The following is a 15,602-nucleotide window of genomic DNA, read 5'->3' as shown; positions in this document are numbered from 1 at the left end:
AAGGTTGACGCGACTGCAAAGTGTCAAGAGCCTGTGGCTTTAAAACAAACCCAAATCATCACCCGTCCAACAGCATGTTGATATAACATTTGGCTTTCCCCAAAGGTAGCGCTGTGTATTGTCTCATCTGTTCTATCACTTCAGAAGGGTGTCATGCTGTAGAGAGAAGATTTCTCATGGTAATTCTCCTAACAAGCCATACTTGATCAGTCTTTTTCTGACTGTATTATAATATGCTTGTAAAGGCCTGTAGAGTCTAAGATGTAGCTGTTGAGGTTTTTGAACTTTCTCTGAGCACTGCATGGTTTGACCTTGCAGTTAATCTAAAAAGGCAAGCCTTAAATGCTTTCCACATGTGAATAATCTTTTGCACCGTGAACTTTCCAAATTGTTTGCAAATGGCTTGATAATCATTTCCAGATTGATGGACAGAAATATAATGTCGATGTCTGTCCTCCTGATCGGTAAACATCACAATCTTCCACATGAGCAAACCCCCAAACACTTGCTTATAACTCAAAGTGCATTTGATTATCAGCACCTGATTCTCTTAATTCCTATACAGGTAGTAACAATGTATCTAGTCACTCCACACATTTCTTCTGCATTTAACCTTTGTTAAATAATTGCAGGACCAGATGATTTTTATTCACATGCTTATATACAAAAACTTACAATTCAATTTTATATTCTCTCCCCCCCAAAATTAAGTGGGTTACCTGTGTTCCTGGCTAAACCAACACAAGATACAAACACACAAAGGACAACGAATTTGCATTTCCATGTCGCACAACTTTAATAGAATATTTTAACTAACTGTACAAATTGAAAAGAAATATTGCGCAAGTAACAAATTGTGAATAAGAACCAGTTAAGGCCATTGCTAGCACACGGTCCAATGCGGTAGATTTGAAGACGTCAACCGTGGCTCTGAGATCTGTCCGACAAGATCAACAATTTTTTTTTTTTTTTTTTTTTTAAAAGAGAGGGGTGGATAATATTTTGCTGCCAAGTCCTTTGATGATCAGTCATCAGGCACAAGCGCCCAAAACAAATGGCCAAAATCCCAGTGAAGTATATAAAATACATTGGCACCTTCTCCCATTTGTTTTCCCACTTTCTACCGATTCAATAAGTAGACAATAACAAATACTTATATATTCTGAAACAACTTTAAATGCTGAATTAGATTACACTGTGTTAACAACAATTGGCAAACAATTTAATGAACCAGAACGGCGTCTTTCATTTTGGCTTCTTGGCAACAGAATTTACATTTTATCCACACTTTGTGTTCCAACATTGACTCTAAATGACACTTGTTTAGCGCTAGATGCATACCAGAAGTGCTATCTTATAAACAGCCACAAAAAGCCCAGGGGTTGGCCATTGCTTAAATCTGTCATCTGTGCGGAGAATATTCAGACTGGATGTGAGGCTTGGGCTGGGGGAAATTCAAGATTCAAGTTTTGTCTTTCATATCAAACATTGTAATTTAAAAAAAGTACTCTCACCAAGCTTGTTAAAACAAGAGGAAGGAGCATTTCAGGGGTGACTGAGGAAAATGGAAATATATAACCACGTGCTTGTCTCGTGATTGTAGTTAGTGTGCTCAGTGTAAATGCTTGTTTACCCCACTACATCCGAACAGAAGAGAGCACTATCAATACAGAACATGAATCTTCAGTCTGAACATGTTTTTAAAATAAAAAAAAACAACCCCAAAACAAACAAACAAACCGACAACAAAACAAACAAAAAAAATTGGCAGTATTCACGTTTTTGTTAACCTGCTATGCTCAAATAAGCTTCGAGCCTATAACTGCAGATGGGCCTTAAAGCGTTCCCCAAAATGCACCGTATCATATAGCTGCATGACACCAGAATAAATAGTCCAATGACATGACAATGAACATTCAAAAAAGTAAATTAAATTGTATGTCTCTTAAAAAACACTAAACAAATGATAACAACCCCAGTGAAAGATTAAGTCAAACTTGTTCAGCAGTTTCCTGGTAAACTCACATCGTGTTGGTGTTTAAAAAACCCTGAGTAACTGACCAATTTCCATGAAAACTAAAGTTTGGGATCCAATTCTTTTTTTCTTATTTTTAAACTCTTTTATCTAATAATGCTCTGAGTTTGGCAGTAGTAACCTACTCAACATTATTAAAGACAACTGTTCCTATATGATGCCATGGCAATTTACATAGTCAAGTCACTTCCTGCTTTGGGCTGAAATGAAGCCAAATAAATGGGGCGAGATGGGCGCAAGACAAAAGAAAAAGAAGTCATGCACATAGTAAAAAACGCAGTTTGGTTTGCGTTCTATTGCGTTCAGGTAAGAGTTTGTAAAAAGGCGGAGCCTGTACAAGTAGTAGGACTTGCTGATTGGTTAACAACTGATTTGATGGACAACAGGTCTCCACCTCCCCTGATCACCAAGGTTACTGCTGTTTGCACTCAGCCGGCTGGGGCTGTTCTTTCTGCAAGGAACAAAGAGGAAAAAGGGAAAAAAAAAAATGAAACAAGACAGGCAATGAAACTGCTCAACATCAGCTAGCTAGAAAACAACTGCTCAAGAAAGAAAGCACCTTGTTTGGTACAGCAAAGGGAGCAATGTTAGAAACCTGGAATGGGTCTAAAGCAAGAAATTTAAATAGATGGAAACCAACACGACTAAGAACAGAAGCAATCTACCCAATATGTAAACCGGGGGTCCTAAAGAGGTGGGAATGTTAACAAAAATTAAAGAGGTAAAGAAGAAAAGGAAATCAAGAATAAACCAAAGCCACTGGATGAGCGAGTGTGATGTATGTGGGACGCCATCCTAATTTCTCCCTTACCTAGAAATGCATGGGGTGAGAATGTTTGATTATGCCTGTAAGGGAGGGGGGGTAATCCAGGGGAGGGAGAGACAACAGTATGAATAAGTTAAAACATCAGATTAAAAAATAAATGACAAAAAAAGCACAGTGAAACATTGCTATTAATGAGCACCATGAAGCAAAAAACAATGGGTGATGAGATGGTAGAAGGGTATGGCAGAAAATAAAATAAAATTTAAAGAAAAATTTATAAAAAGTAACACTACTAACAGTCAGCTTATTACATGTTTTCAGGACACATTGTTTATGTGTTTATGTGATAGTCCAATGTGATGGAGGAAGTATGGAGTATAGTGATCTCAACTACACCATCTGCTAATAAACAAGTATGTCACCATCTGTTATCACATGATTTTTTTTTTTTAAATTTAAATCCGATATCCTGAAAGAAATGAGATGTAACCTGTATGAACAGGTCACACAACTACCAGAATCATGGTAGTCTGTCACACAATCAGTAGTTTTCCAACACGGGACATTATACAACTGCACTGCAGTGAACAGATGACTCAAGAGAAAGTAATGGTCTCCTAAAACAGCTACTTGAAATATTGAGATCTTGAGGCTCTGGTGATAATATATAACCAGTGTCTCCTAGATAACCAGAGCTTCCCCAAAGCAGTCTAACAACATTGAGATTGTTAGGGCTTGAAATTGAAGCCAAATCCTGACAGTCAGGTCTGTGCAGCCTGTGCAGGTAGCATTTTCAAGAGAAAATTAGAAACCAAAGTCAAGGAACTGTCATATTGATTTTTAAGGCAACTGTTTACATAACAGGTAATTGACACGCTGCTACAGTAATTCTCAGCAGGACTGCAACACAGCTACAGATGGAAAAAGGATCCAAAGAACTCTGCTTTCTTCACTTAGTAAAAATGCTAAAAACATCATCAGAAAAAAGCTGAAACTTTTGAAGGTGCTCACTGCTTTGCTATTGTGTGCATTACTAATTGGAGGCACAAAATTAGAGGTTCCTTTAATCCTGCAGGAGTTTGCGGACTCTCATTAAGAACAGAGTAAACGACACTCCTTTACATGAACATAACAGTGATCAAGCTGGTGCAAATCCCACACATAAGCTTGTTTCTACCACTGACAAAACATTTTTACCATCCATATGCCTAACTTATGGGATATATCAAAACTTTGACTTACTAAATTAAACTTCCGAGGACCTAATGGTTCAAATTGTGATACTTTATAACAATAGGGAAGGAAGTTCAGGGTGTAAACTGACCTTGGGATCAAAGTCTCCCTCATCATCATCGTCATCACCTTCCTCATCTTGTTCCTAAGACACAAACAGAAAAATGACACTTAAACATGCAAGGAATACTTAAGAAAATTTCACATTTATAGTAACTAGTATAATTTAAATGTTTTGAGGTGGTACACTTGTAATCCCCTGTGTGAAAGTCAGTGGCATTTCTTAAGATTTCAAATGTTTGTCAGTGAACAAATAATTACCTCCTCTTCTCCCTCCTCCAGCTCCTCCTCTTCAAACTGCAAAAACAAAGAAGGGGAAAAAAACCAAAGCCAACAAAAGTCAGTCTGCAAATATCCAACTTGTGGCTTAAGCATTTTATATGGTCGTGTCTCAAAGTGCATGCGTCTGAGGGAAAAACTCACGCTCTCGTCATCTTCCAGGGCCTCTCCAGTGAAATACAGCACTGCTCTGGGAACTATTCTTTCACGGAAGAAATGACCAATCTCAAAGTCTGTGGCTAGGGTGAACTCAGAGTCTTCATCCTATAAAACAAGAATAGAATAGAGTGTTATCACACAAATCTGACAGATTGAACAGAATGTAATACCTAAGAAATGGTGCAATAATGCCATTATGAAGAACATTTCAGCAACATTATACTCACCATTTCTCCATCTGGTGGGGCTGCAAAGAAAAAAAAAAAAATATTAACACACTGAATCAAAGCGATGACAGAAGGGATTTAAACGGGGCGAGAGGGTAAAAATAAGATTCATTAAAACAAAGGCCAATATCAATGGAAAGATTTATGCGATTAGCTGAATTTTACATATGGTATGAAAACCCAGTAGGTTATCAATGACATCACAAAGCGAGGTTATCATACACAGGAAGTGACAGCCCATGAGCAAACACTTGTGCTCCACCACGCTGACTAAAAGCAACATCATCCGATCCTTCCCGTTCTTTGAAGAATGCTGTATTAGAGGAAACTGAGACGTTACACTTATGAGGCTGTGCCCACACCGGTCAGTGTTATATACATCTGAGTGGTCAAGTTTTATGGTACATTATTTGCAAATTTTGCACCTGTCAGGTCAATATTATCATGTTTACATGACAGATGATTTTTACAAGTTTAACAGCAGAACCCCAACAGTCTTACACTTTAAGATTTACAACCAGCAGTGCTGGTCTTGGAAGGAAAATAGAAATTTATCCAGAGATTTTTAGTGAAGCACGCGGTTTTAGCGCAACAGTATTTTTGGTATATAAGACTATGCATGTAGGGCTGCAATGAATCATCAAGTAATTTGATTAAAATAAAAAATTGACAAATTCTTTCCTTCGATGTTTCGTTTAATGCACAGCTCTGTAGCGCGCCGATGTATTAAACGTAAAGCTTTTTGCCAACATTTACAACTAAAAAAACAAACCTGCAATACAAACTTATTAAGGAGCAGCGTGTGAATAAAAAAAAAAAAAAAAAAAAAAAAAAAAAAAAAACCTTTTACAACATTAGGTCAAACAACCTCCAGTTTTTAACAAAAATACCAATCACACAGCATCAGCAGTGATGATGACATTGACCCAGCTCTTTGCATTACACAATGCAAAGAGCAAAGAGGCAGAGCCGCTACAGAGACGGTGAACTCAGGGTGAGCGAAAGAAAATGTGTTTCTAGCGTCCAAAACAGCAGCGGCGTTTCTGTGATCACCATTAAAAGCAGTACTAGGAAAAAAAGCTAGAGGGAGTTCATCATCAAAACACCTGATCAACAAACTGATGTGAAGAAAGGCAAACTTTGTAGCTGTTCCACCCACCACCATCTGTTTAACACAGCGAGAAATCCACAGTAAGCCTCCAGGAGTTGTATTAAAATTTGCAGATTAACTATTTTATTTGACTTTGACTGTTTGAGATTATTTATATATTTTTTTGTATTTGTTTTTCTTTAAAAAATACAATTTCTGTATAGCATGTATACAATCAAAGGGTTTAGTTGTTCTTATTGACCTGTGTTTTATCTCTTTATTATAATATTTATTATTGCTCATTAATGAGACAAAAGTATAGAGATTGAAAATGTGACGTCATTCTGGGGTAAAACCGCAAAGTATTCTGGGAACGAATGGCAAGCGGTACTAGCGCACGCAGGCTTTCACATGAAAACAGTCACACAGCGATAAAAAGAAACAAAAAAAATAGCAAGAAGGTGTTGTATTATTAACTGCAATAGCCGGTCGCATGACAGCCACGGGAAGTTGACGGGTAAAGAGATCGTTTTTTTTAATCAGATTACGTCGTGGAAGAGAAATTGTTCAAGCCATGTTTCCGAAGTAACAAAGAGCCGACCAATGGCCTGGATTGCAGCCATTCAAAGACCAAATATAACGTCCCAGAACACTCCAGCTCACATGTTAGTCTGCTCCAAGCATTTCCACAAAGGTAAGTCTTCTGTTGTAGTTATTACGTAATTTATCATAATATAATTGTTGATGTAGGTTACAAATAAGTCTTGTATTGAATTCGTTGCGCTATGCTGCTTTGTTCACTGTGGCTTTCCAGGCTAATGTTTGTTGTGTTTTGTAGTAAAACCAGCCTACAAAATGCTGGAATGCGATCCAGACTGGGCACCCTGTATCAACCTGGGTCATACCGAGTTTAAAGCTGCTACCACAGCGAGATTTGATCGGTTAAGACAGAGAGCGATATCAAAACAGCCACGAAACGTCCTTCATATATGTGCCCAAGTGTTGTATTGAAGCAATCAAGTGATGAATAACTGTTTTCCAGTATGTTGTTTTGCAATGGGGTTTTTTTTTTGTTTTTTGCATTGTTGATTTGTTTTTCACCGAAGCAGCTAATAAAGCATAATGGAATACAATTTTGCCTCTTTAATGTAAGATTCTATAATAGAATGAAACAATAATGCCAGTTACAAATAAAGACAATAAATTGAATGAATTACGAAACACTCACTCTTTTTCTATTAGATCTGAAAATGTTGTGTAATACTACAACCTGAAATGACAAATAGATTATCTCCTGTACAGGCCAACGCAAAGGAAAAAAATTTAACAACAGCTGTGAAATGGAATAGTCCAAATCACCAAAGTAAACTGGACCTGGGCTTGTTGCAGGGATCTGAAGTTAATAAACATCTTGTGAGTGTATGCACTCACACTTAGGACCATATAATAATAAATATGTGCGTGATGAAAGTTGGGCAGCACGCTAACGTCCTTACTCCACTCTGTATGCTCGTATGGGTCTAACCCTTTCACTCCTTTGATTTTTTTTTCCTCGTACTTTTTTTTTTTTTGCCTTTTCGTCAAGTCTGACTTTGTACGGACCTGCCGTGTTCTCCGTTGTTTTGTACATAACTGTTTTTGGGGCAAATAAAATGCAATGACACTTAGCATAGTTCATAGTTATAAAGAAGACCCATACACGCACGCACACAAAAAAGACAGTAACTACTGAGAATGAGCTTCCTCCTAGGGCAGATGGAGATATCAAGCTTTATATTAAAAGTTGTATTCATTTCATGCTGAAAAACAACATGTATAGTCAAAAGCCAACGTTTTCTCTACCAACTATTTACCAATAAAAGTTATCAAGATTTTGATTTATTGAAAAGTCAACGGGGTGCAAAGCAGGTAAGTCACATGCAGCACTTGTGCATGTTCACATGAGCTTTGAATGATAGCCTATCCACTAATGGCCATTATGGCCAAAGAGCTGCACACCCAAGCACACTTGACAAGGAGGTATTTATATCCACTAGTCATACACCAAGACTATGACTGAACCAGTAGGGCAAACATTGGTGCAGCCAATGAGTAATCAGGTCACCTCCTCAAAGTCAGAATAAGTTCGGGCATGTCAGACAGGTAAGCTGTCTATACAGGAAAGACGACACAGTCATTGAAGGTGTATCCTGCCCTGACTTAATGATCTTTTGAATAAGAATGATTAAATTCAAGATTTGCCTAACTGACACTTTATTATTCACCTGATGTTTATTCAACTGAGACTGACCTGCCTCATTTTTAAATGAGGCAACTGTTTCAATAACGTTGCCTAATATTAGAACAGTTTGATTTGTTCATTTAAATTAAATTAACACTAAATTAATTTAAACTCAGCAAGCTAAATGCCTTAAAAAAGAACCTATGGTACTTGGAATACAGTTAATATGGTTTAAAGAACCCAGAGTGCCAGCTCTGTTAAAATTAGTTATAAATGATAACATCAATAAACTACATGATGTCATTAAAAGGTGGTGGTTACCTTAAACCCTAAAAATTTTAGTTCTCTTTATCAGTCATTTAAGTCACTGTTTAGCAACACAGTAACAAGCCTTTCAAGCTGGAAAATAATGGTAAAACCAAAGTCCCAAAGCTGACTAATGAACAAAGTTCAGCTTCAGCAGCAACAGCTACACTGACTGATACACCTACTCATGGCACTGTCTGAACAATTTAAAAAAGTGAGTCTGCTGCCACCTGCTGTTCACTTTAGTTGACTACATGATTAACAGCTCATATTATACGCTTACATATTGTTAAACTACCTGCATGTAAACAGATGTTACCAGCCCATTAAGTGTACCCATTTCTTGCAACATAAGCAAATTTCTGAGTGGAGGTTTGGCAGATCTGTACAAAGTTCTCAACTTGTGTTTTGTTTTGTTTTTGTAAAGAGAGAAGTATCTTTGAGAGTTCCTGAGAAATCCCAAACATTATGTGTGTCTGTGTGCTCTTACCTTTAACAGGATTAAAGAAGTTGAAGAAGGAGTCATTGGGGACCTGTTTGGTAACAGTGCGGACCGTGCCACGCCCTTTATGCTTCTGCTTCTTCTTAATGGTTTTCACTGTCACGTCCTTCCCCTTGTGCCAATCTATCTGACAGCTAGAGAGAGGAAGTATAAAAAAAAGTGAGAGGCGGCAAAAAGAAAATATGCAAGAAAAAGGCAGAAGTTGGAAGGCCTGCCAAGAAGAGGTTGATATGTGGGATGCAGAATCAACAGATTTATATAGAAAATACGAAAAAAAAAAAAAAAAATACTGCACAAACCACACATCTATTTCTGAGTTAAAACTTAACATCACGTGTTTACCACAGTTTGACAAGCATATGTATTAAGCTCTGGTTCTCACCCCTCACAGTCAATGATCTCTGGTCCTTCAAATGAGAAAGGATCTGAGGGATCAGGCTCTGACTTCATCTTGTAGACCTTAGTGAGAACTGCATTGTTGAAGTAACCATTGGGCTCAAAGTGGAACTCTAATGTAAAACTCTAAGAAAGAAGGAACAAAAGGATAATTTAACACACCGACTTAAATCTTGCCTAAGTAACTAATGATAATCGACCATAATTACAGTCACTGGCAGACACTGACCATTGGCTCTCCTGGCTCAGAAAATTTGACTTGAATATCTTTCAGGTGTTTAAGGATGGGCTCATCATGCTCCTGTCAAGATTAACAGACAAGTCAAGTACTATTCATAAAATAAGTGAAAAGGGAGAAGAGGATCATCAGCCACTGAAATGTACCTGTAGCATGTCACTAAGCATGTCCACACTCTTGAATATAGTGAGCCAAAACTCAGGGATGCCTTTTGGGTCTTCCTCTGGTGTGGCTTCCTCTTTCTTTGCATCCTCAATAGCAGCTTTTTCCTTTACTTCCTCCTGTAAGGAGTGGACAGAGAGATTATCAACACTCACTGTTCACAAAAATCTATATTTAGTCGCACCAAGATCATGATTTATTACCAAATTATCAGATAGTTCACACTACAGCACGATTACATTAGAAGCAAATTCCTAAAGCCTTGTTTTACTTCCACTTGTGCAACCCAACAACTGTCAATTCCAGCCTCTTATTAGTATTGAGTGACTATTATATTCCTTTTTTTTCCAGAGACCTTATTGTAGAGAATCCAGTCTCAGCAAACTCACAACATTATAACCAAACCTGAATTTCTATACAAGTCAAGAAAATTTTTTTTTTCAGGTTCTAAAAGAAAATCAAATTTGTACTTACAGCTAGCTCCTCCTCTTCATCTCTGTCACTGTGCCACTCACACTCCTCATCTGTGGGTTCCACTGTTCCTGTGACGATATCGCGTCTCTGTGATAGACATTATGGTGAAGTTAAACATTTTTAAAAGAATTTTCGATATATTATATAACTATGCCAGCAAACATTCATATGGCAAGCGTAGCTTATTTTCAGCTCGCAGACTGACACCAACACCATTTGAGAGAGAGACTGACACACACTCACACGACATGTACACAGGACAGGTGCAGCCGGATTACAGCTGCCAGTCTCCAGTGTGATTAAGAATGGCAGACTTCTTGTCACTATCTCTGGAAATAGCCTTGACTGACAAAGGACAGTCGACTACTTGCTGCAGCAGTTTTCAATTTAGCGCCATGGATGCAGCCTTGCTGACCTCTGATTAGGCCAGAGACATAATTACACACCCATTAGTTTAGAAAACACCACAGGTGATCCTTAGAGATTTGTTCAGTTTTATATTTAAAGCTAGCATTTACTCTGTTTGCATTAACACATAAAGAGTAAAGGAAAATATCTGCCTAGTGTTAAGTAAAATAACTTTAAGGAAATGTGTTATTAAAAACACATTTTTACCTTGTCAAACAGTGGCTGATAGAGAGCGGCATACTTCCTCTCAAGCTCATGGACCTCCTCATAGAATTTAGCCTCTATGTTAGCACATTGCACCTGTAGTCTTTTCAAGGCATGCACTCGCCTCTTCACTGCTTTGGGAAGCATGCTATAAGGGAAGAGAAACATAACAAAGGGTCATTTAAAAGTGATGAAGGAAAATGTCTTACAAGAAAATAGGGCTGTGCGATATGACCAAAATCTCATATCCCGATATTAAGACATCTATCGTCCGATAACGATATAAATCACAAAAATGTAACATTTTCTGTAAATTCTGTGAATGTCGGGCAGCTCGACTTGCGTGAAGTGTTTCCAGCTGGGCGTCGCGTACCTGGAGTCGAGTGTTTTAACTGATGCATGAAACGATACATTTTTAGACATAAGTTGTAACAGCCGCCGTTTTCTTTGTGAGTATTTATCACACAGCGTGCTGCGGGGAAAAGCCTGTTCTAACGTTTGAGTCTAAGGTTTATTTTTTAGCATCTGACGGCTCTTTTTTGCTTCTCATCCGTAAATACTCTGCATCTTTCACGTGATTCAGTTTATTTTGAAAAGTCTCAACAGGATCTTGAGCTTTATTGTGAAAGGTTTATGTGGAAAATAAACAAGCAGACATGCGGTGGTTTTACAGTCGTCGTTGCTAACGACAACGCATAAAAACAAGCGCTTCTCCGTCTGTAGTGTGGTTATATAAAATATAAGAGAAAGCGAGAACTTTAGGAAATTAATATAGCCGCTACAGTGACCATCAAAATAATGAAAAAATATTGCCGTAAACAGTTTATTTTGCGACACCACGAAACAAACGATAGCGTAAAATGAAACGATAGACGTTTTTATATCGTCATCCGATATATATCGTTATATCGAACAGCCCTACAAGAAAAACTGTAATCCTAAACCATTTGTTGAGAGTCCACAACGAACTAAATTTTTTTTTTTGTTTTTAGGAGATTAAACAGTGATTTTATTTATATGTACGGCATAAAAAAAACCCCTGAAACGACCCCTACCAGCTGTAGGAAATTACTCAATAGTGTCAGTTATCAAATTCATCTGCTGAGTCGAGCAAGCCAACAACCCAAAAACTGGTTTTGTTCTACATATGAAAAGTTTTGTTTTATGCCTAACATAACAGCAGACTAGTTCACTGTACTGGACCACTACTGAATAATTTCATATGATTTTACATTAGTGATTCTGCATTTTTGAGCATGCTGTCCAAGTGGAAATGTACGTAATTTGCAATCTTTTGGCTCCTTAGTGTCAGAATCCCTGTAAAAATTATGATTATGATTGCTTCTCCATTTTCATCCACCTGTTATACCTACACAAGCTTTAAATCCTATCAAATGCAAAGAAAAATGTCAATGAGATATGTTCTGTGCCACACAAAGGTCAAAGCAAGGGGGAAATAAATCTTCAAGAATGATTTAGTTACAATTAGCCTTAATATGTTTAAAAAGTTGCAATTCTCTTGAATTGAGATCTACAGCGCTCAATGATGAGAACAATAAAGTGTAACCATGAGTGTTTTCATTTTTAGCATATCTAAAAAAGTAATCGAATCACAGTTCAGCTGCACTGACCTTTCCAAGAAGTGGAAGCTGACAGGTCTGTCCACCTGCCCACTTGGATTTTGCATCCCTTGATCCCCTTTACCTGTCAAACCAACATACAACATTAGTAGAGATGTTCATCTCACACTGTGATAACAAAAATGTGTATTAAATGTAATTACATGTAATATTAATTTAATATTTAGCCAATTGCAACCTTGTTGTACACAATATAAGGTAAACCAATCAATAAAACATAAGCCAACAAATATTGTTTCATGAAATAATTGGTAAATGGCCTGTATTTGTATAGCGCTTTACTAGTCCCTAAAGACCCCAAAGCGCTTTACACATCCAGTCATCCACCCATCCACCCATTCACGCACACATTCACACACTAGTGTGACTAGTTAACATCTCTAGCCTTTTCTTAGAATAAAGTAGTTACTAGCAATATAAAACCATGTTTGATATGGTTTTATAGTAACACCTCAAAGCCAGAGATATTAGCCAAAACCTTAAGCCTGTTAAGTGAAATGTTATAGTCAATGGTAATAAAGACAGAACAGAGGTCAGACAATGAAAACAACGCCCTACATTAGATCCCATTAGAAGATCATTTTAGATCTTTGAAGGGGAAATCTTAGTGGAGTGCTGATTTGGAAAAAGCTCATGAAAAGGAAATTTGTAATGTGCATAATGAGGATCTGAATTCATTTTTCACAACTTTTTCTAACAATCTGCTAATAAATTGTATATTTGAAATAATAATTGCTGGAAGAACTGGCATTAAGAGTTTTTTTTCCATTGAGTAATAGAAAAACTTACTAAGCATACATACCTTTAACAACCAACAGGTACAGAGTTAAATCAAGTAAACAAATCTCATCAGACGCATTACTTTAACGTGGCAAGCGAAAAAAAAATTATTTATTTTTACCTTTATTGGCTTCCATGACCAAGTGTCAGCTCCTCCCTCTGTTTAGAAGTATATGAGATTATATAAGCCATGTAAACATCATCAGAAATTAAAGTGAGTAACTAACTTATGGAAGTAACACCAAAGTGAATGATGAATACTGTCAATTGTATCTCATCAGTGAGTCCTTGTAAATTAGAGAAGCTACTGAACTGCCAAAAATAACCTGCGCTGAAGGCTCATAATTAAAACCGATGCAGAAGAGTGACAGGCAGACCAGCTGAGCTAACTTTCACCGATCTACAGCAACAGCAGTGTTGAGCAAGCGCAGGCCGATGACGCATTGACATGCTAACAGCAGCTGAGCTAAGCTATGTCAACCAAAGTTAGCATCTCTCCATTTTCAGCAAGTGTAAAATGACCAGCGCTGGTTACGGCAGTCAGGGAACCTCTGGGCGACATCTAATGAATGTGGACGCTAACATCACCTCACGTACAAACACATAGGTGTAATCACTTAGTATGGGCGTGCCAAAGATCTGACAGCAGCTAACCGGGTTAGCCAGCTAGGTAGCAAGAAACTACAAGCCAGCGTGCTAAGAACAATGCTTGGGCGAGGACAAAGTGTGAGGGTTACCATTTTAGACTGTCGCTAGTTGGCTCAAGACAATCAGAATGGAGCGGCAGCGCAGCAGTGCTGTAAAATTCCATTATGTATCTCCACGGATAACGGTATAACAGCTAGCCACTACCGACCGCATTGAAAAGCTAATACCAGCTAGCTTCGGCTAGCTCGCGCGTGAATTAAAAACACCACAGTCAGACAAAAGTGCCGTGAAGACAGTTTACCGGCGGTCCGCCGGACTCATTAGATAACTCCAGCTGCAAAAGTAGTACCCCAACATGGAAACATATGCTAAAATTAATGACAAATCTTTGCTTACTGACTGTTTCAGCAGTCTTACCTCTATATGAGCGGAATCTCGCCAGGCGCGTCGCTCACGCGTATTCGCTTCAATCCGCACGCCCGTGCGACACACACGCTCCAGCTTCTTGGATTCTGATTGGACAGCCGGCGAGAGCGAACTTGGTGCTGCATTTAAGCACTGCGTTGCGAAAATGTCATTTTTGATAACACCGATCACTTATCTACCTTCACTTGTGCTTCAGTCATCCAGCGTTTCTTAAACAGAGAAGTGTTTTCATGATTAATATCTAATCTAATTCAGGGTTTGATTAAAAAAACAAACAAACAAAAAAAAAGAGCATTTTTTGAGAGTACATCTTGTGTACGTGCAACACAAACGCACAGAAGATAATCATTTCATACCAAAAGTCTTGTTTTCTTGTCAGAACAGTGTCATCATTTTCTGTGCACATTTGTATGTATGTATGGGGAAGTTAAGCATGCTCACAGGATCATTACTTTTAAAAATGCAAATGTTCTTGCATGCACAAGTTCTTATCTTGCACCCAGAAGATAACAGCTTGTGGAACAATGAATATAAGATTTGCATGAAAACTCCTATACATAATTTGCAGCCTGCAGATGTTTAATTAGACAAGACAAATACTCTCTTGATAAATGCTTTCTGATATGATCATAATGTCTCACAAGAGGCAATTCAAAATCACACATTGGTGTCTGGCCTGGCCTGAGTTTTATTTTATGGATATTTGGAACCATTTCAGCCTTCATCTACACATCACACAGCATCATGCAACCACAGTTTTGAAAATTTAAGGTAGCATGTATTTTAGAAATCTATGTTTTAAATAGTCCAGCATATTTATGATTGTATATTTCAAAGCTGGTTATCAGTTTTGGTGAGCATGTAATTAATAATGACTACATCTTAGGGCACTTTAAGTCTTACACAATTAAATCTAGGATTTTGCAATAGGAGAAATGCAAATGTTTTGGCATAAGAGACAAGCAAATTCAATTGAATTCTAGTGAGTGTTGTGAGTGATTGGCCAGATCATGTGTAGACCACAAGAGGGCTTCATTTACTCATTTTGTCAGAGACAGTGACTTTTGGTATTTACCCACAGAAAGAGACTCTAATTTTGTATAAATATACTAATAAGCCACTAAAAGATTATTAATGATGAGTGTTTTCCATTCCAAATAACATTTGTGAAACACCTCATTGTTTTCATTATACTCAGGAAAACATCTGAAAGAATTTAAATAAAAAAAAAAAGAGCAAATAAAGCTAATAATAATGAAATAAACACATGTAATAGCTCTGAGTGTTTTTTTTGGATGTTATAGACAGGTTGAAATGTGACAGCAATAAGCCAATTTTAAATCTAATT

At 37.6% G+C, this 15,602-nt stretch overlaps 1 protein-coding gene across 4 annotated transcripts; it reads right to left on the bottom strand.

The window, feature by feature from the left end:
* Positions 1 to 771: 771 nt before the first annotated feature.
* On the bottom strand, positions 772 to 14,369 carry nap1l4a (nucleosome assembly protein 1-like 4a). 4 transcript variants are annotated; one of them, XM_005471021.4, is made up of 15 exons: positions 14,246 to 14,369; positions 13,302 to 13,339; positions 12,392 to 12,464; positions 10,764 to 10,908; positions 10,149 to 10,235; positions 9,659 to 9,793; positions 9,504 to 9,575; positions 9,261 to 9,400; positions 8,867 to 9,012; positions 4,760 to 4,779; positions 4,518 to 4,637; positions 4,356 to 4,391; positions 4,126 to 4,179; positions 2,847 to 2,881; positions 772 to 2,486 (listed from the first exon to the last, which is right to left on the bottom strand). In XM_005471021.4, exons 2-14 carry the CDS (start codon positions 13,315 to 13,317, stop codon positions 2,876 to 2,878), a joined length of 1,050 nt encoding a protein of 349 aa, XP_005471078.1. In that variant the 5' UTR covers positions 13,318 to 13,339; positions 14,246 to 14,369; the 3' UTR covers positions 772 to 2,486; positions 2,847 to 2,875. The 4 variants fall into 4 exon arrangements, with proteins under 4 accessions (XP_005471078.1, XP_005471074.1, XP_005471077.1 ...); XM_005471017.4 differs by lacking the exon at positions 2,847 to 2,881; XM_005471020.4 differs by lacking the exons at positions 2,847 to 2,881; positions 14,246 to 14,369 and adding an exon at positions 14,130 to 14,208.
* Positions 14,370 to 15,602: the final 1,233 nt, after the last annotated feature.

Source organism: Oreochromis niloticus, linkage group LG7 (assembly GCF_001858045.2).
Source record: "Oreochromis niloticus isolate F11D_XX linkage group LG7, O_niloticus_UMD_NMBU, whole genome shotgun sequence".
In the NCBI taxonomy this organism is placed as follows: domain Eukaryota; kingdom Metazoa; phylum Chordata; class Actinopteri; order Cichliformes; family Cichlidae; genus Oreochromis; species Oreochromis niloticus.
This window is presented reverse-complemented; position numbering and strand designations above follow the sequence as displayed.

What these genes read in the sequence shown, in the direction of transcription:
- nap1l4a (XM_005471017.4), bottom strand. An exon ending in TGCTTAGTGACATGCTACAG is followed by an intron (nt 9,576 to 9,658) that starts GTACATTTCAGT and finishes TAATCTTGACAG; the next exon opens with GAGCATGATGAGCCCATCCT. An exon ending in CTGAGCCAGGAGAGCCAATG is followed by an intron (nt 9,401 to 9,503) that starts GTCAGTGTCTGC and finishes CTTCTTTCTTAG; the next exon opens with AGTTTTACATTAGAGTTCCA.